The 27594-nt window shown below is 40.2% G+C and overlaps 2 protein-coding genes across 3 annotated transcripts; both read right to left on the bottom strand.

Annotated features, from left to right (window-relative positions):
• Window positions 1-1654: 1654 nt before the first annotated feature.
• LOC141435200 (uncharacterized) lies at window positions 1655-27011 on the bottom strand. 2 transcript variants are annotated; one of them, XM_074097831.1, is made up of 10 exons: window positions 26851-27011; window positions 25790-25970; window positions 24134-24347; window positions 23683-23804; window positions 22498-22676; window positions 16236-16408; window positions 13265-13397; window positions 8822-8986; window positions 7993-8151; window positions 1655-1811 (listed from the first exon to the last, which is right to left on the bottom strand). In XM_074097831.1, exons 1-10 carry the CDS (start codon window positions 26861-26863, stop codon window positions 1663-1665), a joined length of 1488 nt encoding a protein of 495 aa, XP_073953932.1. In that variant the 5' UTR covers window positions 26864-27011; the 3' UTR covers window positions 1655-1662. The 2 variants fall into 2 exon arrangements, with proteins under 2 accessions (XP_073953932.1, XP_073953941.1); XM_074097840.1 differs by lacking the exons at window positions 1655-1811; window positions 7993-8151 and adding an exon at window positions 8305-8397 and having other exon boundaries at window positions 8820-8986.
• On the bottom strand, window positions 17822-19220 carry LOC141439625 (uncharacterized). Its single transcript, XM_074103923.1, has 2 exons — window positions 18571-19220; window positions 17822-18227 (listed from the first exon to the last, which is right to left on the bottom strand). Exons 1-2 carry the CDS (start codon window positions 18819-18821, stop codon window positions 17870-17872), a joined length of 609 nt encoding a protein of 202 aa, XP_073960024.1. The 5' UTR covers window positions 18822-19220; the 3' UTR covers window positions 17822-17869.
• Window positions 27012-27594: the final 583 nt, after the last annotated feature.

Here is a 27594-nt window from a genome sequence, read left to right as displayed (position 1 = left end):
TACTTTTATTCTGCCTTTCTCATGACTCGCTCGTTCCAAGAATGTTTTCTTTTTATTCAAAAATACGTGAGTGGTATGGCTAGGTACAATTACAGATGTAAATAGTGAATAATGTTCCGCCATCGTATTTATCTTGCTTGCTGAACTACTCCCTTCATAAGGGTTATAGTCTTAAGCTCCCGTTGCACGAAACCCCACCTCATAAGGTGGCAGGTCAGAATTGCAATACAGTGATAGATACTACTTAGGAACACTGGATTTTAGTTGGTTGCCATCGTATCATCCCAGCCTATGTACGTCCCACTGCTGGGCACAGGCCTCCTCTCAGAATGAGAGGGCTTGGGCCGTAGTTCCCAAGCGGGACCAGTGCGGATTGGGAACTTCACACGCACCATTGAATTGTTTCGCAGGTTTGTGCAGGTTTCCTCACGATGTTTTCCTTCACCGCAAAGCTCGTGGTAAATTTTAAATGTAATTCCGCACATGAATTTCGAAAAACTCAAGAGGTGCAAGCCGGGGTTTGAGCCCAAGACCCTCTGCTTAAGAGGCGATAGGTCAAACCACTAGGCCACCACGGTTGTTGATTGGCAAACCCTGGCAGGTCTCAAGGTCAGCCGTATTTTATGAGCCCCAAAAATGGGGCCAACTACCTCATCAGGTGGCACGATGAAACTGATGCAGATCGATTGCCCTAGACGTGCCGTTTACGAATACCGGGTGTGGCTTGTAATACGAGCAAATAATTAAAACAAAGGTCGTCCTCGGCAAACTGAACAACATTAATTCAGCGACTTTTAAAAATAATGGAGTCTAGATTTTCCTTTTTTTTTTAATACAAATTAATACTGCAATCAATGTACGCCATCCTAGAACCCGACTGACGTCGCCTGTCACGGTTCAAACATCAAGCATTTTGCTTTACATTTCGAATAAACTGTAAAGTGGAAAAAAAGCTATAAAAAATTAAAAGTCGATGAACTAATGTTTTTCAGTTTGACGAGTACGATCTGTATTAATTATTTGCTTGTGTTACAGGCCACACCCGTTATACAGAGTTGTCTGCCTTCAGCTCGGCAGTTTTTCTGGTCAGCCACCTCGAACAATATATACAATAACGAGAAATTCTTGTATTTATGCTATGATTCAGGGTATACTATCCTACTAATATTATAAATGTCAAAGTTTGTGAAGATGTTTGGATGTTTAAATGTTTGTTCCTCAATCACGCAATAATAGAAACGAAAAATCCGCGCAACTTTTTTTTTTTTGCTATTAGAATTTTGAACTGATGTCCTGTCGAGCGTACGTTTTTAAAAGTTAATAATATTGTAATTTTTAACAAAACATTGTTTTTTTTCCTCGCATTCAAGGTGAAAAGTAGAGTGTTTAACGCGAGACTAAACAACCATAATGCCACATCTCGTGTCATTATGGCTTGTTTTAGTCCCTTGTTGAACAATCTACTATTAAAGTTAACTTAAAAGTTAATCATTTAGTCGAAATGTCATCTTCGTTAGTTAACGATTAACGGATTAACGATATGCCAGCCAGCTATGAGTATTTAGACTTGATGTTTCGATATTTCTGATCACCTTGGCCGCTCCGAAATATCTGATGGCGACTGTACATAATATTCGTTAATAAAACGCATAGAAACTGTCATCAGTTTTTATAAATACTGAAACATAAATGTATGTCGTATAAATCAATTATTATATCTTTATATTCTCGAATCAAATTGTTTATTACATTTATCCAATAGTCGCGCCTCCGTTCTTCATCTTGGATTTGTACTTTTAAATGTTTTAACTCTGAAATTAATAAACATAATGAGTATATTATTCGTTATTTGTTAGAAATCCTTACCAATAACCACCAATAACACAATTTCGGCACGCAATATTTATCCCATCAAAACATAAATGTGACATGAGAGCCAATTAAGTTTAATCTTATGATATTATATGCCTTGATTGTTGACTTTAACTACAACAGAAGTGAGATCTAAATGGGTGCCAAGTTCAATCGTCAGTCCTGAAATTATTTCATAACAACTTAAAATATCATTTCTTCCTATAACTTAGGTTAATATGTTGAAGCCTAAGGTCGGACTTGGCTAGTTCTCATATACGCACCTTGCTCCTTGGCCTTGACACCCATTTATTTTGTCGTTTAAGTCAACAATCAACAATTTAATTTAAAAATTATAATAAAATGATGAAAAATATTACTTTCTGATTTATTTCTTTCACATCTCAATGAACCCACCACTGTTTTTGACAATTAAGTATTGCATCATTAAACAATGGTATGATTTTATTAATCACCTAATAATGCTTTTTCGGCGACCTAATAAATAATGGGTTGTAATTAACGCAGCTTCTTTAAACTGTAATTTTTGGCTTCAAATTTGATTATTTTTCTTCTGAATTAATAAATCAGCGACTAATTTTAAGCGCCTAATAAATATTTTTGAAGCGACTGTAAATTGTGTAATCCGAACTACGTTTTAATAAATCAGCATGACGATTATTATATAGCAACTAAATTTGTAATATGCCTACAAATGTTAAGCTTCTAATGTGTATCTCTTGCATCTAGAAAACAATTTTAACAGACTCTAATTTAATATTGTCACCTCTATTTTCATACATAGTATGTGGAAATGATGACTGAAGCAACAATAAATGAACATCAAATTTAATAATACTGTCATCAAAAAATTAACAGTGGTAGGTCTAATTTCATATAACGTAATGGTAGATTATTGTCGTGGCCTGGAAGTAGGCAATTGCTGGCTGAGTATGAGTATTAAACGGACGAGTTTAATTTTATTCCAATATTTTTCTTATGCTTTCCCGCCTTTTTTCATTAAAAATAAACTGCACGTGTATTTTTCCGCCGAAAACACCACAAGCTATTTCAGACCCAATAGAATAAGTCCGGAGTTCCAACAAAATATCTGATACCGGCCATTAGATTTGGCTGTATACGACTTGTGCCAACATTTCCATGGCCTTTTCAACTTTAAAAAAAAAGTGACTGATTGCAGGCGCGCTAATTCATTATTGTCGAGCTAGCGTAACTTTTTAATTTTTCGCTGACTATAAACTATGCACTTCACCTTCTGATATGTAAAGAATAATGTCAACTTTTACGGACATTTTTGAGAAAAAATAATTAGCGACTAAGGGCCCGGCCACTTGACCACGTTGCGGCGTCAACGTAAAACGGCGCGGCTCCCGAGGCGTCGCGGTGCCGCGCCGTGCAAGTTATGTACGGCGTCGTCAATGTAAAACGTTGAGGCAGCGGGGCGGAGTGGAGGCAGCGGAGTGGATACAGTGGAGTAAAGTGGAGACAGCGGAGCGGAGCGGAGTACCACGGAGCAGAGGCAGCGGAGCAGAGTGGAGGCAGAGGAGCGGAGGCAACGGACCGGAGCGGAGACAACGGAGCGGAGCGGAGACAGCGGAGTGGAGCGGAGTGGAGGCAGTAGAATAAAGAGGAGATAACGTAGCGGAAGCAGTGGAGTAAAGCGGAGGCAACGGAGTGGCGATAGACAATGGAGCGGAAGCAGCAGATCGGAGGTAGTGGAGTGGAGCGGAGGCAGTGGACTGCAGCGGAGGTAGTGGAGTAAAGCGTTCGCTGCCTCCACCCCGCTCCACTGCCTCTACGCCGCTGCCTCCGCTCCGCTGTCTCCGCTTTACTCCGCTGCCTCCACTCCGCTCCACTACCTCCGCTCCGCCCTACTGCCTCTGCTCCGTTGCCTCCACTCTGATGCCTCTGCTTCGTGGTACTCCGCTGTCTCCGCTTTACTCCGCTGCCTCCACTCCGCTCCACTACCTCCGCTCCGCCCTACTGCCTCTGCTCCGCTGCCTCCACTCCGATGCCTCTGCTTCGTGGTACTCCGCTCCGCTCCGCTGTCTCCGCTTTACTCCGCTGCCTCCACTCCGCTCCACTACCTCCGCTCCGCCCTACTGCCTCTGCTCCGCTGCCTCCACTCCGATGCCTCTGCTTCGTGGTACTCCGCTCCACTGTCTCCGCTTTACTCCGCTGCCTCCACTCCGCTCCACTACCTCCACTCCGCCCTACTGCCTCTGCTCCGCTGCCTCCACTCCGCTTCACTACCTCCACTCCGCCCTACTGCCTCTGCTCCGCTGCCTCCACTCCGCTTCACTACCTCCGCTCCGCCCTACTGCCTCTGCTTCGTGGTACTCCGCTTCGCTCCGCTGTCTCCACTTTGCTCCGCTGCCTCCACTCCGCTCCACTACCTCCGCTCCGCCCTACTGCCTCTGCTCCGCTGCCTCCACTCCGATGCCTCTGCTCCGTGGTACTCTGCTCTTCGCTTTACTCCGCTGCCTCCACTCCGCTCCACTACCTCCGCTCCGCTCTACTGCCTCTGCTCCGCTGCCTTCACTCCGATGCGTCTGCTCCGCTCCGCTGTCTCTGCTTTACTCCGCTGCACTGCCTGCGCTCCGACTCGCTACGGCGGGGCTTTAAATTTTTTGCTATGAGGTACAAAAGGCAACGACCGAACCTATCATTTCTTCTGTGTTGTGTGTCAAGGCAAAAGCGGCCCGCCAGAAAGTCGACCAAGCCCCGCCGTAGCGGGGCTTCTATTTTCTACTCTGAGGTTCAAAAGTTAACGAACGAACCTAATATGAAAAATGAGCGTATTTTGTTAAAGACGTTCACTTCTAAATCTTGTCTAATGGTAAACAAATACATGCGACTCGTTGCGGTATTCTGAATGCAGCACGCTCATTGGCTGGCTGGCCGGCCGGTTACGGCGCGTGCGCGCTCTCGTTTCCGCGCAGCGCACCACGGTCCACGAGGTATGTTGCTAATTTTCATTAAAAAAGAAGACAAATTATTAATTTAGTTGCTAAGTCATTATTTACGATGCTCTTAATTGGGGGTTGATTTTAATTAAATTAGTAGATAGATATTGAAGCTCAAAAATAAATAAAGTAGCTGACTTACAATATTAGTCGCCAAATCATCAATTTTGAAGATAATATATTTATCGGTAGCCGAGTTATATTATTTGTTGTAAAGAAAAGATGGCACATTATTTTAATAGAATCTGTTCTATTAACCCGTTGCTTACATAAAAAAACAGATGTTCCGTTGCGGATGCTAAATAAAACTTTAGTCGCTGCACTTATTATTTCCCATAAATAATATTTGTTCCTAAAATAGTAGATCTGTCACCTAAACTGAATCACCAAATAATATTAAAACGGTTACCTAAATATTATTCAAAAATTACTCGGAAATAATATTGATCATCAAATAATTATATTGGGTTCCAAAATAATAGATACAGTGTCACAGAAACTGAATCACCAAACAATATAGAAATGGCTTCCTAAAAATTAATTATAATCACTGGAAAATAATATTGGTCACCAAATAATTGAACTGAAATTTGACGATAATGATCAATGAATGAAATAGTAGATTCATAACCAAGGGTGGAAAGTGACGCATTTCACCTGAGATATAATAATTAGAGGGGAAATGGGTAATTTCACCTAAGTTAAACACTACTTTTCATTTCGACTGTGAGGAAAGTAAAATACTACAAAAAATTAGAATAATAATAAATTTAATCAACTTATATCCAACCTCAAACGGTACCTACCTTTTCGAACTGGCCACTTGCCACGGCCGACTATAAAAAAATCGAGTTGGTCACGACCAAGGAGCTTAATTATATACAAAACTGGAGGTTGAACGCCGAACGAAGAAGTTTGACGTTTATTACTTATGTATATATTCCATCTCTTTCTTTCACATTTCACGAATGACCTGCCATCTCTTCCTTAACCTGACTAAAGAAAGAGGTGGAATATGATCGTGACGTAATAAAGATCAAACTCCTTGTTTGAAACGGATGGTCGGCGTTCAACGTTGTATAAAAGCTCCTTGACGACGACGACGTGCATCTAGATGACCATGCCGAAACGTGAAAAAAGTGATGTTACATGAATAAACAAGATTTTATTATTATTATTATTATTATATTATTGACGTAACTCAATTACCTTCGACACCGTGGCTAATCGAAAAATTAAAAAAAAAAATACTTTCCACCCTAGAGATGAAAACGCAATTTTCCACTCGGCTATCTACCCATGAAAATTAAACTTTCCGAACAGGAGAGATGAAATAATAATAATAATATTTTATCACAAATTACACCAATTGACCCAGCCCCAAACGAAGCAAAGTTTATTCTATGGGTGCTAAACAACGGGTAGACATACATACATATACTTAAATACTTACATGCAAACATCCAAGACTAAGTACTCGTACTTATTCGTACCTACTACAAACATTTATATTCATCACACAGTATTAGCAAAAATTATGATTGGTTTTTGGAGTCTTTTTGTATTTTTTTATTTCAACTCCAAATTTGTTACTTTTACGGGTATCCCGTGTCCGTTTGTATTTTCGATATTAGCAAAATGTTCGGTTCTGGCACTTCGCCGGCCGCTGCCGCGACACGCTCGCTTCGCTCGCTCGGCTCGCGCACTGAGGGTCGCAGTTCTACCTAACACTCCTCCTCGCTTCGCTCGTCGTCGTACCTAACCAGACCTGCCTTAGTAGAATAGGTAGAAGCATGGAAATAAGGAACTGTATAGGGCTACTACGAAACTCGAAATTCGAAGTTCGTGTCGCGCGGTTCCTCTGACACTTATACCTACTATTTAATACGACGGCGAGAGGGCGGTACGATACGAACTTAGTTTCGAGTTTCGTAGTAAGCCCTACTGATCTATTTATTAGGTAACAGATCTATTATTTTGGTGATCGAATTTTTATGATCAAACTTTAATTTAGGATACAGGATGGATACAGGTTTACATTAATCTGATGACTCATACTTAGAGACAGATTTGATTAATTTTATGACCAATATATTTCTTAGAGATAGATATAATAATTAGGGTATTGCAGTTTAGTGACAAATCTAAATTTAAGTGACAGAAAATATAGTTCCCAAACAATTGTGTAAATTGTTGTTTATTTTTTAAATATGCCTGTCTATTGGGGGACAATGTTTTGCCGTCGTACGGTAAAAAAATCTAGAAAACGCAAAATGAGAGGTAATCGGTGGATGAACGATGAAGCTTATTTAGCTTCTAATTGTGTAAATATGTTTATTTTATAGAATAAATTGGAAGACGAAAATTTGTTATAAGTATTTGTCAAATCTACATGATCAAAACTGACTCGTAAAATTTTGTATGAAAAAATTAAATACTTACATTTTGAAAGAAAAGGTAACGGTAAGTAGACTTTAAAAAAAAACACCCACCTATTTAATTCTGGGTTCTTCTTAGCACTATAATTCTAACGAACGAAGGAATAAATATCCCCAATTTTACATAAAAATTTTAAATGGACACAGGTATATAAACTGTATGAAAAAAGTAACAATAGTGATTTTGAGTTAAAAAACCCCAAAGTTATCTAATTCTGAAAAAAAAGTAAAATAATAAATGAATAGGTACAGTCGAACAAATTGAATCATATTGATCCAGGGTGGAATCTTTCTACTACCGGTAGTACTATTAGTTATTCTGTGGTACTATTAAATGTCATAATATGTATGTTGATTATAAGAAGGCTTAGCTAGAGCAACGCGGGCTTCCTACCGTAGGAAGCCCGCGTTGCTCTAAGTTAGAAGGTTCCACTCTGGGTCATGATTAAATTTGTTCGACTGTACCATCAGCCAAATATGTGGTCTACCACTTTAAAGTTGATAATCCTTTGCATGTCATAAAACAATAATGCCAATAGACGTGTCTGTCAACTTGAAAGTTCGACTTTAGCGACATATTAATTTGATTGGAAATTGTTTAAAAATTGATAGACCACTTATTTGACTGATGTACCCTACTTACTTCGTCGTACTCTTACGTACTAAACTTACTAAGCTGAATGATCTGACCTCTCTTTTTCCCTGGAAATACTAACTATCACACACTCCACAGGAGATAATCTGAAGCATTCGGTGGAGATCGACTTCGTCTTCCACCTTGCCGACGTAGTAAAAGCGCGTCAATCGTGGCATTAGTTCAAAGACGCGGCGCAGAGGAAACACTGCGAAACGCCACTGGTGGATGCTCAGGGTGACTGGAAATAGAACGTGGCATCAGTTCAAAGACGCGGCGCAGAGGAAACACTGCGAAACGCTTTTGGTGGATGCTCAGGGTGACTGGAAATAGAACGTGGCATCAGTTCAAAGACGCGGCGCAGAGGAAACACTGCGAAACGCTTTTGGTGGATGCTCAGGGTGACTGGAAATAGAACGTGGCATCAGTTCAAAGACGCGGCGCAGAGGAAACACTGCGAAACGCCACTGGTGGATGCTCAGGGTGACTGGAAATAGAACGTGGATTAACTTCATTATCTTCAATGTTTAAAAACAGTCTTTTTGAAATCTATTTTTTTATACTTAATTGTATCGTTAATAATTTTGATAGATGTAGGTAGGTGTACAGTCACCAGCATTAATATTTGCCACAGCGGAGCGTGCAAAAATATCTGACATGTCCTTCCGGCCCTAGAAATAGAGTTGTATCAGACATTTATGCACTTGTTGTGTCAGATATTGGCGCTGGTGACTGTACGTTAATTATGCTAAATTTCACCTCAATCGTGATCCCAAAATAATCGTGATAATTCACCCTTAAAACCCACGAACGTCGCAAACGTTGATAGGTAAAAGATTGTAAAACGTACAGGATCTGTACCAGACCAGCATAAGGGTTAATTTTGATATTGAATACTGTTCATATTACACCTAAGGTGCTAGCGAAGTGGAAGGCGAGGTGGCGTATGAGACAGCTAATGTCAGAGTCCTGCCGTTGCTCGGGGAGCAGGTCGATGCCATACTGCAAATGCAGCTCCCGCACCGGCATACTGGGCGACAGGAAGCGGCGCCAGTTGTCATAGTCCCGCACACGACCTGTGGTCCCAACCACAAAAAAATAAAAAATCCCGATTGCCTTAAAAATACTTTCAATAAGAACAGTAAGGCCCAGCACACACGGTGAAATGCAACTACAACGAAACCGCAACTTAGTTACTTTTGAAGTTATGCCATAGGGAGATTGAAGTTATGTCCTTTGATAGACCACGCAATGACGCAACCGGTTTTTTTGTATTTGTTGTCAGCTAATCGGATGACATCAGCTAACAGAATAGCATAGTTTTATGTGCGCTCGTGGCTCGTGGCTCGCTGCGTACCTACACTGCTTATGCTGAGCCGGTCCCTTTTGCCACAAGCAATATTACTACCACTACTTTTTATTCCTTACTAGCGTTTACCCGCGGCTTCGCACGCGTAAATCATTAGAAACAGCAGTTGAATTGAAATTCTGGGATTTTATTAAATTCTCGTGGGAATTCCCTAAAATGACATCGTGGTTTTCATTGACGTTAAATTAAAACACCCAACATTCCAAATTTTATTCCGAGATTTTATCCCTATCCCGTAGGAATATCGGGATAAAAAGTGGCCTTTGTGTTATTCCAGATGTCCAGCTATCTGCATACCAAATTTCATTAATCTAAGCCCAGTGGTTGTTAGTTCGAGATTGTATCCCTATCCCGTGGGACCATCGGGTTAAAAAGAAGCTTATGTGTTATTCCAGATGCTACCTACATACCAAATTTCATGACCCTAAGCCCAGCGGTTGTTATTTAGAGATTGTATCCCTATCCCGTGGGAATATCGGGATAAAAAGTATCCTATGTTTTAATCCAGGTAATAATACATTACTGCAGAGGCCGGGAAAGAAAGGCTTGCAGGCCGAGTATATATAGATAGGTATACGAGGCTGGCATGTTCTTTCACGCCGAGGCTGGCATAGTGCTTTTCTCAAACATGCACTAAAAGAAATAAAAACTAGAAAACAATGTTTTATTCGTAGGGCAACTAAAATTGTACCAGACTCAAATTATAACCACCATCTATACAAGTGTTTATTTCATTTTACCATGATTTTTTAAAAACGTTAAAATAATCCCAATAAAATGAAATTGCTATAAAACATGTAGATATACACACAAACAGACTGCAATAATAATAAAAAACCGGCCAAGAGCGTGTCGGACACGCCCAAAATAGGGTTCCGTAGCCATGACGAAAAAATTAAGTAATATTTTTCTAATGATTTCGTATTTTATACGGAATCTTCCAAGTTTAGGTACATTTTATACCTTAGGCTGCTATTTACTCATAAACTACTAATAATTCTCAAGCAAACTTAGCCGTTAGAGTTTTCCTTGAAAGTTTGATATACTTACTACCATTCTGAATTTTTTCAAATTTTTCCACCCCCGGTTTAGATTTTAGAGGGGGGGGGGACGCTCGATTTTAATGAAAATTTGCTCTTTAAAGTTGAATATTTCGCAAACAAAGCACTGAATCGAAAAAATAATGGTTTTAAAAGACCTATCCAACGATACCCCACACTATAGGGTTGGGTGAGAAAAAAAACACCCCCACTTTACGTCTATGGGAGGTACCCTAAAATTTTTTTTTAATTTTTAATTGTACCATTTTGTCGGCATATTTTACATTTATATCCGTGCAAAATTACAGCTTTCTAGCATTGATAGCCCCTGAGCAAAGCCGCGGACGGACAGACAGACAGACAGACAGACATGGCGAAACTATAAGGGTTCTGTTTTTGCCATTTTGGCTCCGGAACCCTAAAAATCACGTTTCTAAACGAAACTTTTGAAATTACAATGGAACTTACTTGCACTTGCAAAATGGCTAAAGCCCAAGTCCAGTCAATTAAAAAAAAAGAAGACAATTACACTTGTCAACTTTCCCGGCAAAACTTTTTTTATTGTGTTTGCTGTTCGGCTTTTAGAGCCATTATACAAGAACTGCTACCTATTTAGTCAGCTACATTAATACTTTAATGTAAATTAAATTGTAATTTGACGTAAAACGCGTCGGTAATATTTATATATTTACATATAGAATAGTCATAGTCCTGTGAATTTATTCAGTAAGTAATAAATGAACCATATAAATTTAGATTATTAATTTCAAGTCGTGTATAATGCGCCTTTATCGTGGATATTTATTGACGTTTTGCATTGAAACAGAAGACTGTTATCTTGTAGGCTTAGGCCTGCAACAGTATATTTTGGAAGCCTGTTTTATGGAATACAACATAAACATTACATAGCATGTTTGAGAAAACTAAATTTTTGCCAAATTTCATCCAAATCCAGCCGTTTCAGCGTGAAGAAGTAACAAACATACTCACTCATTCACTCAACAAACTTTCACATTTATAATATTACCTAGTAGGAGTAGGATGAGAAATTTGAAGTTGGTATATGTAGATTAGTATATAATATGTAGATTAATTGATTGTATAGCAATGCCAGCAGAGTGGAATAAATGTATCATGTTAGTGTTTTTTTGTGGCAATATTTTTATTTATTTCTTTCTTTTTCTCTTAGTTTGAAACCGGTTTGAAACGCGTTGCAAATCAGGCGCATTGAAACCGGCGTGCAGGAAACTCGTGTTTGCGTTTCATTGACTTGGCGTCCAGTTGGTGCAATGAAATGGCTGACGAACACATTAAATTTGTGTTGAAAGTTGATTTTTGCTCATACCTGTTATCGTTGTATGTATTTATTCATGAATTTTCTATCAGTTTCTTGTAATTCTTTGGCAGCCACAAACATATGGCAGTTAATATTCTTCTCAATGTAGGGATGTATCCACATTACTACTTCGTTTACGCCACCTTCTTTGTCGAAGATAAGTACCTACAAATATAGAACCACAACTTCTTCATCATTTGAACTAGACATTTTGTAGACGTCTGTTCTCAAAACCGAAATGATTGTGAATAATTTTATCGGGTTCCCTTTATCTTGCATAATATCGATTCTCCGAAATACACTTCGCATAACAGGTATCTCATATTTTTTTTAGCCGAACGATAATTTTGTATAATCATAACTTTGCATAGTTATCAGTTCGAATAATAGTCATTTCTCAGAATATTAAATAGCAGAACACTTATCGCCGAATATACTGCTGCAGAACATTAGTATCGCCGATTTTTATATGGCATAATGGCATAGCAAAATACTAGTTTGGACTATTGTATTTTCGCGGAATTTTAAATAGCGCTGACTTTAACATGGCGTAATGACATAATTAAAGGAACTAACAGCTACCATAAGAATGGGTTAAGGTTAAAGTAAGGCCAGTAAAGTAAGCGTGCTGTAACAGCAGCAGGCAAAGCGCTAGAACGCCAGCTACATAGTAGGTTGGGTTAGGTAGGTTAGAACTGCGACCACAACAGCGCGCGAGCCGAGCGAGCGAAGCGAGCGTGCCGCGTCAGCGGCCGCCGTAGCGCCAGAATGTTACTGCTGCAAATAAATTGCTTTTTATTATCCTTATGCAAAATAATATTATGAGATGTCTTTCTGCGTAGCAACTATTCGAACATATAAATATTATTCTCATCGATATTATGTGATGTTAATATTCTGCTTTACAAAATTATGAGAAATGATAGTATGAGAAAAAATATATGCGAAAAGTAATTCGGTGATATGATGATTCTGCTCAAGGTTGTTATGAGAAACGAAATTATGAATTTCGATTTAATGCAACATATTATTAAACCAATTTTATCACATTGTAGTTGCAGCGTGTGTGGAAAACGATTGAAACTGGTTTCAAACCAATAATTTCATAAGGGTTTAGTTGCAGTTGCGTTTCACCGTATGTGCTGGGCCTAAAAACGAAAAAAGGGTTTTCAATTTTTATTTTATAACTTTCTGATGTTCTTGTGAAAATGGTAGGTAGCCTAAAAGTGTTAGTGTTACTAGGTATGCTGAGCTGGGACCGCTTTGCGATTCCACAAAACTTGTTTTTATTTTTATTATTTGTTTAAATTATATTTCTAAATTCTATTTTGTTTGAATTGTATGTCTAATGCATGTCAGTGAAAAAGCCAATAAAATTTTCTATTTCTTTTTATTATTTTTTATTATTAGCTTTCGTTTGATACCCAATTAAAGTTAGTCAGGTTTATGAGGAGCCCATGGAACTGAAAAAGCGAGCAAGCGCCAAGTCAATTAATTATTTGGTTAAATACTCGTAAGTACCTATTTGAAACTAAAATCAATATTTCTGATACTAATTTAATTTGATTGGGAGTGGTATTAGGTAGGGTAGGTGCACTACCCGGCTTACAGAATGCAATGAACAGGTATAGGTCCGGACAGGCGATGGAAACTCTCCGCCAGGCAGTGTCGGGGATGGCGTGCCCGCCCGCGCCCAGAGCCGCGTCGGTGTGTCCTGGGATGTGGTCTTCCCGACACATCAGCTAAAACCACCAGACCATTAATTTAGGCACCAGCACTAGCGCCTGTTTAACAGGCATGCGGTTCAAAAAAAGTGAAAACTCCAGAGTAGGCCATTTGACACAATACAATACAATACAAATATTCTTTTCTCAAACATGCTCGGAAATGTATGCGTTAATGTCACGAAATGGAGACATGAAGTTTCTCATTTATGGCTCCCTACCACCTCCCTACATAACTTCTTGGCCTAGGCCATGAAGTATGTATGAAAATCCATTATTGTCCGCTGCTCTAACTTTTTAATTTTGCTTACTAACATTAAACTGACAAAGGAAAAAATACGAACAGCCAACCACCACTACTCTGTAAGCATTTGCGATACTGCGATGCGATGCGATGTGATATATGGATGGATGGATGGATGGATGGATGGATGGATGGACGGACGGACGGACGGATGGACGGACGGACGGATGGACGGACGGACGGACGGATGGATGGACGGACGGATGGATGGACGGACGGATGGATGGATGGATGGACGGACGGATGGACGGACGGATGGGTGGACGGACTGATGGATGGATGGATGGATGGATGGACGGACGGATGGACGGACGGACGGACGGACAGACGGATGGATGGACGGACGGACGGATGGATGGATGGATGGACGGATGGATGGTTGGATGGACGGATGGATGGACGGACGGATGGACGGACGGACGGACGGATGGATGGATGGACGGACGGACGGACGGACGGATGGATGGACGGACGGATGGATGGACGGACGGACGGATGGATGGATGAATTGATGGACGAATGGATGGATGGATTATGGATGGATGGATGGACGGACGGATGGACGGACGGATGGACGGACGGATGGACGGACGGATGGACGGACAGATGGACGGACGGATGGACGGACGGATGGATGGACGGACGGATGGATGGACGGACGGATGGACGGACGGACGGATGGATGGACGGACGGACGGATGGATGGACGGACGGATGGACGGATGGATGGACGGATGGATGGGACGGACGGACGGACGGACGGATGGACGGATGGATGGATGGATGGATGGATGGATGGACGGATGGATAGACGGATGGATGGATGGATGGATGAAACATTTCCTCAGATTGTTTGAGAAAAGCACTATACAAACCTCGGCCAGAACAGGGATTGCTGGACTCGTTCTATTCGGCCTCGTCTACGACTCGGCCGTCTACCCCGAACTCGTCCATCAATCCCTTACTTCATGGCCTCTGCAGTAATGTACTATTTCTCAAAAATGACCGTAAAAGTTGACATTATTCTTTACATATCAGAAGGTGAAGTACATAGTTTATAGTCAGCGAAAAATTAAAAAGTTAAAAAGATTGCAGGCGCGCTAGCTCGACAATAATGAATTAGCGCGCCTGCAATCAGTCACATTTTTTTTAAGTTAAAAAGGCCATGGAAATGTTGGCACAAGTCGTATACAGCCAAGTCTAATGGCCGGTATCAGATATTTTGTTGGAACTCCGGACTTTTTCTATTGGGTCTGAAATAGCTTGTGGTGTTTTCGGCGGAAAGATACACCTGCAGTTTATTTTTAATGAAAAAAGGCGAGAAAGCATAAGAAAAATATTGGAATAAAATTACATTAGATAATATATTTTGAGAAAAAGTTTATTCTATTTCAGAATTATTCACCATTTTTGAGAAAAGCTTTATATTAGTCTCGGCTGGAACAGCAATTGCTGGCTTCGTATAAGTTAAACGGACTCGCAAGCTCGTCCGTTTAATACTCATACTCAGCCAGCAATTGCCTACTTCCAGGCCACGACAATAATTTACTATTTCATCACACTTGCTCGTAAACAGTGTCGTAACATGCAGGCTACCTTAGTTGCAACCCCCCAAATAAAACCCTCGACCTTAATGTACTTGTCATGAAACCCGTGGTCGGTAAATGAGTCATTGCGCGTACACATTGTCTTGCCATGAAGCCCAAGGTCGGTAAATGAGTCAGTGCCCGTACTGATGGCGCTGCGCGCGCTGCTGCAGGACCACATGCACACGCGGCTCAGGCACATGCTGAGGTAGGGGGAGGGCGGCGCTGCCAAGAGCGCAGCCTATGGTATCGCCAATATTTGGAACAATTATATTTTTTCTTTTAGAAATAAAATAAATACTCGCAAATGTGATGAAAAACATTGTATGTCACACGGGCGGTACTAGAATTACGAACATCGACTCATGAAAGCCCTCAGTCTTCGACTTCGGGCTTCTAATAGACTCTCGTTCGTAATTCCTTATTTACCGCCCTTAAGACACAATGTACTATTTCATCACACTTGCTCGTAAACAGTGTCATAACATGCAGGCTACCTTGCTTGCAACCCCCCAAATAAAACCCTCGACCTTAATGTGCTTGTCATGAAGCCCGTGGTCGGTAAATGAGTCATTGCGCGTACAAATTTTCTTTTCATGAAGCCCAAGGTCGGTAAATGAGTCAATGCCCGTACTGATAGGTACTGCTGCGCGCGCTCCTGCTGCAGGCCTACATGCACAAGAGCGCAGCCCAAGCTGCTGCAGGACCAGCACACGCACGTTGCAGCGCATGGTGCGGGAGACGGAGGGCGGCGCTGCCAAGAGCGCAGCCTAAGGTATCGCCAATATTTGGAACAATTATATTTTTTCTTTTAGAAATAAAAAAAATATTCGCAAATGTGATGAAATAGTACATTGTGTCTTAAGGGCGGTAAATAAGGAATTACGAACGAGCGTGTGAACTGGTAGGTCTTAATTTAAAAGGTCAATAGTTTAAAAATTAAGTTATAAGTATTTCATAACAAACCTGTAAACGGAAATGAGGACGCTTTAGGACGGGCAGAATAGACAGCAGCGCACCGCCCGTGGTGTCTGCAATGTGGGAGTACTCGAGCGCCAGCACTCGAAGGTTTCTCAGCTCGCCCAAGCTTCGCAAGAAGCATTGCCGAGTGTCTGGCCGCGGTAAGTATTGCCCACTACCTAAAGTAAATTGAAATCCCATTAATCCCACTAATCCCATCCCAATAAGATTAGGTAAGTATAAAGGAACACGAAAGTTTGTATGGAGGGATGGATGTTTGTACTCTTTCATGCAAAAATGGGCATACAGGTATGAGATTAGACAATTTTTTATCCCGAAATAATGTATAGTTCCCGTGTGATTAAAAGATTAAGAGTTTTAAATTACATTCTATGTAATTCTGCGGAGCGAAACCGCGGGCAAAAGCTATTAATCAATAATAAAATAAAAAACCGGCCAAGAGCGTGTCGGACATGCCCAAAATAGGGTTTCGTAGCCATTACGAAAAAATTAAGTAATATTTTTCCATAGATTTCGTATTTTGTACGGAATATTCCAAGTTTAGGTATATTTTATACCTTAGGCTACTATTTTATTATAGTTTTCCTTGTAAGTTTGATATACTTACACTACCATCATGAATTTTTTCAAATTTTTCCACCCATCTCGCTCGCTTTTAATGAAAATTTGCACTTTAAAGTTGAATATTTTGCAAACAAATCACTAAATCGAAAAATCGTTTTAGCAACCCCCTAATAATTTCAAAGACCTATCCAACGATAACCCACACTATAAGGTTGGATAAGAAAAAAAATCACCCTCACTTTACGTCTATGGGAGGGAGATACTCCAATAAAAATGTTTTTCGATTTTTTTATTGTACCATTTTGGCGGCATAGTTTACATAGGTATGCAATAATATTCGTGCAAAATTACAGCTTTCTAGCATTGATAGTCCCTGAGCAAAGCCGCGGACGGACAGACAGATAGACAGACATGGCGAAACTATACGGGTTCCGTTTTTGCCATTTTGGCTACGGAACCCTAAGAACCGGATAAGTGCGTGGAGTGTGCTTCGTACTGTTCTAGACATTACCGAAATTCTACTTTAAATAAGTAACGTGAGACTTCTTATAGGTTTTTCTGTACCTAAGGAGAGGTTATCAATTCGGTTGAATTTTTTTGTTTACTTAGTTCTAAATTCAAAATTCCAGCTTCGTTCTAAACCGCCGAAAGCTTTGCCGAAAGGGTTAAAATTTAGGCATAGTTTAAATACAGCATTTATGAACGGGCTTAACGGAGTTTAAATCTCCTTACTTATGTTGTGAGAATTTTCCTAAGATACGAAAAATTCCGCAATTTTGAAAAGTTTAATTCGGCACATCAGTACTTCACATCGCATTGACATAATCAGCATCTTAGACAAGAAGTATCTATTTAAGTAAAGGCCTCACAAAACAGTCCCGCGGTAAAGGGGGAAACGTGCAATTTTGCCCTGCGAAGCGTATACTAATTTAGAAGTTTAATTTTATTACATTTACTTAATTTTTAAAGCTTCTACAAAATTTGTAAGGAAAGAAGAGACGTCAAAAGAAGTTTCCGAGCACGTTTAATAAAAGATAATATAAGGCAGTGTAATTTTATGCAGAAACATCTTTAATAGCTGGGTCATGTGCATCTGGTAAAATGGCAGTAGCCGTGGCATTACAGATTTTCCTGTACTGGAAATTGGGAAGATTCTTTTTTGCAGCGTCAACAGTGTCCCTAAGACGGTCGGCACCGACGCGCAACGAATCACGGGTCTCCTGCTGGCACTCCTTGACAAGGTCGCTCATGTCACACTCGGCCAGCGGCGCGATCACCTCGGATGCCTTTTCATGATGTCGCTTCAACTCGTTGTCGATGCGAAGCAGCTTCTCCTTACTAGAATGCGTTCGCCACGGACGCTTGGGATCGGCTCCGGTCAACACGACGCACTCGGATAGTTCTTTTTTAACTCTGTAATATAATATACTTGCCTCATCAAAATATACCTACTATGTAAAAAAAACAAGTCTCGCAACGCAGTTCTTCCACTACAAAAAGTTGTGCTATCTCATGTAAGTTAAGCGAGTTATTTCGTTAGTGTCACAGACTACTAAGACCTATTCAACAACTTAACCTCTAACGAACCACTCCCGCAACGAAGTTTCGGAAGGTCAAAAGCGCCGTGAGTCGCTTCGAAAAAGGATAGTACCTACTGTGCTTGACTTAGCGAAGGCACGGCCATGCGTCCCGATAATAGCAAAAGAGGGTCAAAAACACATAAGTAATTTATAAATGACGGTCCACGAGGTCTAACCGTTTACTCTCCGCCAACAGTTCTCGCAGCTTCCTTTCGTTTTCCTCAAGCGACTCCGGGTCCACTTTGTACGGGTTCTCGTAAACAGTCTCATTATCCTGCTGACGCATTTCTTCTTCCTCCACTTCTTTACTAAACTTCTCGTGAAATATTTTTACAAGGTCGTGACACCTCTCCGTCAGTTTCACTTCAGGTACTTCCAACCCCTGAAGAAGTTTAGCTATTTTAGTTTTGTCCTCATCCGTAGCCATTGTTGGGTCGATTTCAAGGAATATTTTTCCATAGCAACGTCCGTTACCATGAGAACGGGTATCGACACGATGAAGTAGGTTGCAGTGATTAATTTAACACAATAGTAATCCGTTGATGATATCGTTAGCCTTTGACTGTGCTAGCTCGTTGTAGCGGTTGAGCAAGCCAAGCAGGTAGGCGGCTGTGACCGCCAGAGCGGCCGCTGGCGGCACTACCCAGCAAAGCGTCCTCGTGCCAGGGCACCACTTCCATAACGAAACACAAACACTGTCTATCATATTATTATTCATAATTGTGTTCTAAATTATTTTACGATTTTTTGAGTATACTTTTAGTAGTTTTCGAAATTTTAAGTCTTAGGTAAACATGCTGATTTTATTTTGATAACTTACTATCAAAAAAATTTTTGCTGTCATAAAGTTTGATAAAGTTTATGTCATGTCTTTTTAGGCACCAAAAAGTTCAGTTTTTTTCCAAGAAGCCCACTAAAGGGAACATTCACGGACTGTTCGAGTAAAATTGTTCGAAGTATATTATAGAGGCTCGACATTCATGAACTTTGACGCGCTTTATCTTTGTAATTTTATGTTTGATTGACATACCTACGAAAAAATCATCATCATCATCCCAGCCTATATAAATCCCACTGTTGGGCACAGGCCTCCTCTCAGAATGAGAGGGCTTGGACCGTAGTTCCCACGCGGGCTTAGCGCCGATTGGGAACTTCACACCCAGCATTGAATTGCTTCGCAGGTTTGTCCAGATTTTCTCACGACACGATGTTATCCTTCACCGTAAAGCTCGTGGCAAATTTCAAATGTAATTTCGCACATGAATTTTTAAAAACTCAAGAGGTGCGAGCTACCTGGTAACAAGAATCGTGTACTTAAACTGTTGTCGTTGAATTGCACGGGCATTAATATACAACAGTTCAATTAAGACGGCATTAAGCTATTTCTATTGCGGGCGAAGCCGCGGGTTAAGGCTAGTAATTCATAAAATGTTTGTGTCATACTTAAGACAAACAAACAAACGGACAGGACGCGACCATAAGGGTCAGGGGAGGTAAGGGGGTTTTCGTCATTTTGGCTTTGACTGATCCTCATTTTACAGAACAATCGTTACATTGTACGAGTAGGTGCAGCTTATTACCTAAGGAACAAGTTACCTGACACAATACCTACTTAAATAGAAAACAGTGTTTTTCACTTCTCATGCTCATAAAGTTTGTGATAAGCTGGATCTAGGCGACATAAAATAACTTTTTATGTCTAGTGCATAAAGTAAAATCTTCGCCTAAGACCAAGGTTTCTACATCTTTTTTTGATATTTTTTTATTTATATAAAACTAAAAACAATCAAAATAAATCAATAAAACTAAAAAAATATAATTATACAACATAATGCATGAAAAATAAAAAGTCCATAGAAAGGGAACAATTGTTTCCACTTTTGCTATTTCATTTCACTTACATTGCGAGTAAGTGAAAAACAGAGTGTAAAACTCTAGCATTAAACCCATTTTCCCCTCGACGTGTCTATCCACCCTCGCCGTACCGGCTCGGGTGGCTATATGAACGTCTTGGCTAAAATGGCTCGTTTTACGCTCTTGTTGTACAATCTACTATTTTTTGTATTCCATGCTCAGGCTCGTAGTTGTATGTTCGTCTATATAGACAGTAGGCAGTCGTTAAACGATTAAATAGACATTACCAGTGAAAAATTGTCATAAGTATCTACGAAATTGAAAGTCAATTAAAACAATTTAAACACTACTTTCAATTAACGACGGTGATACGCTTTGTGAACCTTCTCGCTCACACACACAATAAACATTTTCACCTCAGCACCTCAAACAGGCAGGTTTTGCTATGAGAAATCAGTGAGCAAAATCGCATTTTGCTCACTCCGTGAGACAAAATAACTTTTTAATTATTTTTTTTAAATGCTGAGTACAGTGTTGGGTCTACTCACTGAATTCCAAATATTTGAACTTTACTTTGATCTGTCATTTCACTTCAACTCGAAAAAAGCAAGAGAGGATCAAATTTGTCGATTACAGACTTAAATTAAATTTTTGGTATTAAAAACATATCGAAATATTTCCAAAATGTAAATTTTTCCCGATCTTTTAATAAAGTATGCAACCTCGTTGCACGAAAGCCGCTTCTCTTGTTTTTTTTTTGTAAAAGAATTGCCTCTACATAGTTGGAATAAATATTTGTCAAATTGAATGAATTTGTAACAAATCTATTTATGTTTATATAATAGAAATCTAAATTTTGAACTACCGTGAGACTCACTCATATTAAATATAATGACCCGGATAACTCACGTCTTAAATCGAGTTTAGCTCGACATGTTTCGGGCTAATCCGTAGCCCTTCGTCTTCGGAGCAACGCGACTCAGCGGCTGCTGCAACACGCGCACTGCGCGCCGCCGCTCTGCTCGCGCGACTACCCGACGAAACTGACACCGGCACACAACTACCCGCGTATTCATCATCATTACAACTGTCAAATGTAGGGTAGCACCCAACACTAACAACATCGCTCTGTACAGGTACGTTCACACACACCGATGACGCAGCACGAGTATTTAACACCGTTTCCCAACTCGGAGGTACCGTCCAACTACTATCCCGGTTGAAATTCGGCCGACGACTAATCTCGATGGCTTCACGCACTTTCCGCGGAATGAAAAATTTCTCTCTCGCAAGTACAGATACCTTATCAAATCTGATATAGTGCGTCGAATCCGAGTTCATTGAGTGCTCGGCCACAGCAGACCCCTTGTCGTCCTGTTTCCTCATACTGCGTATGTGCTCCGATACCCTTGTGGAAACGTTTCGTCTAGTCTCTCCAATATAGCTCTTGCCACAGGCACAGGGAATCATATATACCGTGTGGTGAACGTGTCGACACGTCAAAGACCGGTGGGAGCTGAGAGGGTTCCGGTATATTTACCGTTTATAAAAGGGGTGACGGATAAAATCGGACACTTGTTACGCCGAAGATATAGCATCAAGTCGATTTTCCGTCCTCATATGCAGCTCAGACAGTTGGTACGTTCGCCGAAGGATAAGGAGCCCCTGAGTAGTCCCGGGGCATATATGATTCCCTGTGCCTGTTGCAAGAGCTATATTGGAGAGACTAGACGAAACGTTTCTACAAGGGTATCGGAGCACATACGCAGTATGAGGAAACAGGACGACAAGGGGTCTGCTGTGGCCGAGCACTCAATGAACTCGGATTCGACGCACTATATCAGATCACAATATTTTCTTATGGTTTTATAGAGCACAGTATGTTAGTTTATGATAAGGTTTGTTATATGAAATTTCCGAAATTAATATGGTTTCGGAGAAATTTGATACTTGAGAAATGAAACATTTGCGAAAAATATTTTGCCCAAACGGCAGAGTAGCGAACCTAACCAACGACTAGGTACTTTGCTCACCCGCAACCAAACCGCGCGGGTAGCGCGTGAGCAAAGTACTTACTTTATAGTTTAAATTAAATATAAATAGTCATTGATATGGACCTGTGGCGACACCCACACACATTGTTCATCTCTTCCATTCCAGTGCGCAACCCGAACTATAGACATTGCTAGTAAAAGGTAGTTATAGATCTTTGCAAAGTTACGCTTGAGTCAATAAATTAGAAGATTAACCAGTTATGTAGGAGTAGTTGATAAGTATTGGGTTCTCGTTGGGTAGCACGAAGCGCCACAGGAACAGGTACTTGAGCGATGCGGCGTTGAAGCAGGCCAGCTGTTGTATGATGCGCACTCCCTCTAACCGCTTGCAGCACAGATTTTCTAGAGACACGAGTTGCAGACGATCCTGGAAACTACGTGAACCTACGTCAAACCACGGTCGATTCTTGGACTCTGGACCACTATGGAACTATATCTTAGTAAGGATAACGTGTTTTTTTTACAAAAGTTGTTTCACAGCGGGTGTTAGGTACCTACATACGTACAGTGTTCATTTACTTTTTAGGGTTATGTAGGGTTAAGTAGTAATAATTCTCGAGCAAACTTAGCCGTTATAGTTTTCCTTCAAAGTTTGATATACTTACTACCATCCTGAATTTTTTCAAATTTTTCAACCCACCGGTTTAGATTTTAGAGGGGGGAGGGGGGGACGCTCGATTTTAATGAAAATTTGCACTTTAAAGTTGAATATTTCGCAAAAAAAAATCAATGAATCGAAAAATTGTCTTAGCAAACCCCTAATGGTTTTAAAAGACCTATCCAACGATAACCGACACTATAGGGCTGGATGAGAAAAAAAATCACCCCCACTTTAGGTACGTCTATGGGAGGTACCCTAAAAAAATTTTATTTTGTTTTTTTTTGTACCATTTTGTCGGCATAGTTTACATATAATTATATCCGTGCAAAATTACAGCTTTCTAGCATTGATAGTCCCTGAGCAAAGCCGCGGACGTACGGACAGACAGACTGACAGACAGACAGACGGCGAAACTATAAGGGTTCCGCTTTTGCCATTTTGGCTCCGGAACCCTAAAAACCGCGCGCTCCACAAAAGTTCTAATCGAGCTTTATAGCAGATTGCTTAGTTTACTAAGCATAGCGATAAGACCCATCCAAGTTCCCGTGTCATTGTAAAGTCAGTTACCTAGCTGCGACATACTTAGGCACACTTTTATTTATGCAGATGCAGCCAGTATGATAGTCACTAAGGACGTCTTGTAAAATCTCGATTAAAGGCTTTTTTTAAATCTCGATTTAAGGCTTAAACTGACAGTTCTTGTATGGATCTGACAGGACTTAAGACCACTTAAACCTAGATTAAAAAGCCTGCAAGAATTATATTTTTTAGTTACTTACCTCAAAATGTTGTTGAGTATGCGAAAAAACGTTTTTCTTTTGAAATGGTCGAGACAGTTCACTTTAATTACAAGATCCGACACAATAAGGCGGTCCATTTGACATTCTTCTGCTTCCATTTTCTGCCGACATAGAAAATGATTGTACTAGAATTGCGACGGGAACTTAATTTTGATATGCTAAGGAAGCAGGGCTTTAAACTGATAAAGATACTTAGAGTCAAGGCATTGCTGTCACAATAACAAGTCGCAATAAATAACTTCCTAGATGTAGCATCGGATTCTATCCAGAAATAAATAATATAATACCTATATTATTATTCAATATATAGGTACCTACTTCAGTTGTAGTGACTAATTATTTGTGCTGGTGAAAATGTAGTACCTTTGTAAATTACCTTAATTCAAATTTACAACTTACAATAGTAGTAGTAGACGATAAATAACTAAACCTTTAACGTAATTTCGAAGGCCATGTTAAACTCCTTCCGGTAGAGTTTCGGCGGCAACTTCATGGCCGTGTTTGTGCGCCACAAGTAGCTCCCCAGTGACGTGGGCATGCGCAGGTTGGGGTACTGGTGCGAGAACAGCACCTGCTCACAGTGCAGTTCCAACAGGCAGTAGCGCTGCACGTCGTGGATGGACCAGTACCGCGTGTCTGTGCTCCTGGAATACCTCACAACATTCGTTACCCTAGCTTCACACCGCTCGCGAAGTCTCGACGAAGTAAGTACTTGGGAAAGTTAACTGAAGTTGGTACCGACCGAGTTGAACAAAGTAAGACGAAGTGCCTGGGTATCTATTCCAGGGGTCACCAAACGGCGGACCGCAGTCCGGATGCGGACCGCCAGCCCATTTTGTGCGAACCTCAAGTAAGCAGTAGGTAACTTGTATTATTGAGTACGTAATTTACTAATACTACTAAATTTACTTATACTTTAACCGACTACAAAAAAGGAGGAGGTTCTATGTTCCAATGTTTGCATTTTTTTATGTATGTTCACCGATTACTCAGTCAATTGTGGACCAATTTTCAAAATTCTGTTTTTATTCGAAAAAGTATTCTTCTGAGGTGATCCCTAATCTATACTATCGTATTTGCCATTCGCCTTTCAATTTCGCAAGCAGTGTGGAGCTAGCTTTACAATGTCCATCAAAAAAATCTTATAAACTGCCGAGCGTAGGTACAATGCGATCGCGGATCGTAGTACCTAACGGTTAAGTTAGGTTCTAACCTGTAGAGTACTATCCTGAAAACTCGAATATAAAAAAAAATATAACATTAAACCGGCCAAGAGCGTGTCGGACACGCCCAAAATAGGGTTCTGTAGCCATTACGAAAAAATTAAGTAATATTTTTCTAAGGATATCGTTTTTTATACGGAATCTTACAAGTTTAGGTATATTTTATACCATAGGCTGCTATTTAAGAGTAAAACTAACCATCCTGTTTTTTTTAAATGTTCCATCCACCGGTTTAGATTTAAGATGGAGGGGGGGGACGCTCGATTTTAATGAAAATTTGCACTTTAAAGTTGAATATTTCGCAAACAAATCACTAAAACGAAAAAATCGTCTTAGAAAACCCCTAAAGATCTATCCAACGATATCCCACACTATAGGGTTGGATAAGAAAAAAAAAATCACCCCCACTTTACGTGTATGGGAGGTATATTATGTCGCATCGCAGGTAAGCAACCAATAATTTTGTCAGTACAATCTTATCTCTATTATTTTCGGTGAAAACAAAATACTCGTATAGGTAAAACTTAAGTGAATGACCTGTTGTATATAGTAGTGCACAGAATTGATATGGAGCGGACTTGAGCTTTATTGCGAATTTGGAACGTCAATTTGTTTATACGATGTCACTATAGGTACCACATAGATACAACAGGTCGTTTACTTCAGTTTTTCACCCAGGGTGGAACCTTTGTGCTACTAATGTCATGTTGACATCTCATACTTTTGCCAAGGAAATCTAGTGAAATTGATTAAAAGGTTCCACCCTGGGTCATGATTCAATTTGTTCGACTGTACTTAACCGTTAGACGTTGGCCCAACAAGTAGAGCGGGGTTTCTAGTTAATGATAACGGGTCTCACACACATTAACACGTCGTCTTCCGGCAGGAGCCCGTCATTGCTTTCCACGTAATGTAACCACACGTGAGGCTCGCGGCGCCAGTCGCCCAGAGCCAGCGCTCCGGGCGAGGGCCGATACGGACGCGGCCAGAGCTGCCAGCGCACTGCTTCCAGGTGCCCGATGATGCGGGTGCATTTGCAATCCACTGGTACATTTACAAGACTTTGTGAAAATACTAGTTACGCAGGTTGTTGACGCTTTACGCTTCATAATCTGCTTTTCCACTATATATGTATGAGGTAGCTAGTATACATTTAGTACCTGCTGTGCAACTGCGCTATGAAATTTTACCTTTTTCTTATTATCGGTACAAAATTTCAAGTCTTAGGAAAGCATTTACACCGGAGCTCTCAATCTTTTTAATTACTACGACTTCCTTTACGAATTGTAATCGTCTTTCAAGATGCACATAGCTCCAGATATACATGATGTAGTGCACCGTCTCTCGGGAATTCATCAGCTTGGGAGCGAGAAAATGAGTCTGTTGGTTTTACGTACAGGTGTAGGTGATTTTATGTAATACAATTTCTACTTGATAGCTAGCGATTTGAAGGGGTTCAACTTACCTACGCCTACATTACTTAAATAGGTACCTACTACAATCGAGTAGGTAATTTATATTTATATTAGGTACTTGTTATTTAAAATGTGGCTCTGCCCACATTATGGGGCAATTTGTCAATTTCTAGTAAAAGATATATAACATGCCGTTAAAAAAATACTATACAATCCCTTCCGTGTCGGGTTATCAGCGCCATCGGCCAATGAATATCCATAATTGGCCAGGAAATCATTGACCGATGCCCTGTACAGTATGCACCAGCTCAAGCGATGCTTTCCCCTGGACGGATTCAGAAGGGAACCACAGCTTGTGTGCCCACACGAGGTTAGGTAGCCGACACGAAACCCCATCGAGTAATTTAGAAACCAAGAACTATTGTACCTACGCCAATGCCAAGCAAAGTAATATTGTGCAAGTGTTTTGCTCTCAATCTATCGACTCTAGTAATTAACGCTGAAGTTACCTTCGTCGTCCATTTCGTATCAATTACTTAAATAAAATAAAAAATGAAAATAACGTAGAAAAATGCCCTTAGTTATAAGACTTTGAATTTAAAATTATAAATATAAAAAATACAAAAAATATATGATGACACGTCCACGTCATAAAGTGACGGCAAAATGACGGTTTGTCATATGTGACGGGGGTTTGGGCAGCTTGATACGGTTTTTTTGTATCGCCGGTAAAAAACACAGCCATAAAGAAACTGCAACAAAAACTATTTTGCCAGTTCGAGTATGTATCTGGGTTTAAGCGTACTTAGATATATATTTCTCTGTAAAAAGGCACGTAAACTTTTTTGTGACTCTTTTTCTGAAAAAGGAGTTTCGTATCAAACTGCCTCGTATACGAAGTACATTTATACATACCAGGGGCACTTTGATTCGCATATATATATTCTTACTTTACATATATTAATTTGATTAGAAATCAAATAAAATAAGTGTATTCATTCGTTTTAAACTTTATTTATCAATCAATCACAGGCTCATTCTCATTTATCTCAAATTTTAATCAGACTTTTTTATAACATTTAGATAGGAATATGTATTATGAGAAAATAAATATAGAACGCCAATAATCACATCAGCGATTGCAGTTCCCATTGTAGTTTCGTCTATTGATACTGTCGGTCTTTTTCATATGTGCGGACCATTTTCTGTAAAATTTAAAACAAATTACCTACTTACTCATATTACAGTATCAA

Source organism: Choristoneura fumiferana, chromosome Z (assembly GCF_025370935.1).
Source record: "Choristoneura fumiferana chromosome Z, NRCan_CFum_1, whole genome shotgun sequence".
Classification (NCBI taxonomy): domain Eukaryota; kingdom Metazoa; phylum Arthropoda; class Insecta; order Lepidoptera; family Tortricidae; genus Choristoneura; species Choristoneura fumiferana.
Note: the sequence above shows the minus strand (reverse complement) of the source record. Positions and strands in the feature narration are given on the sequence as shown.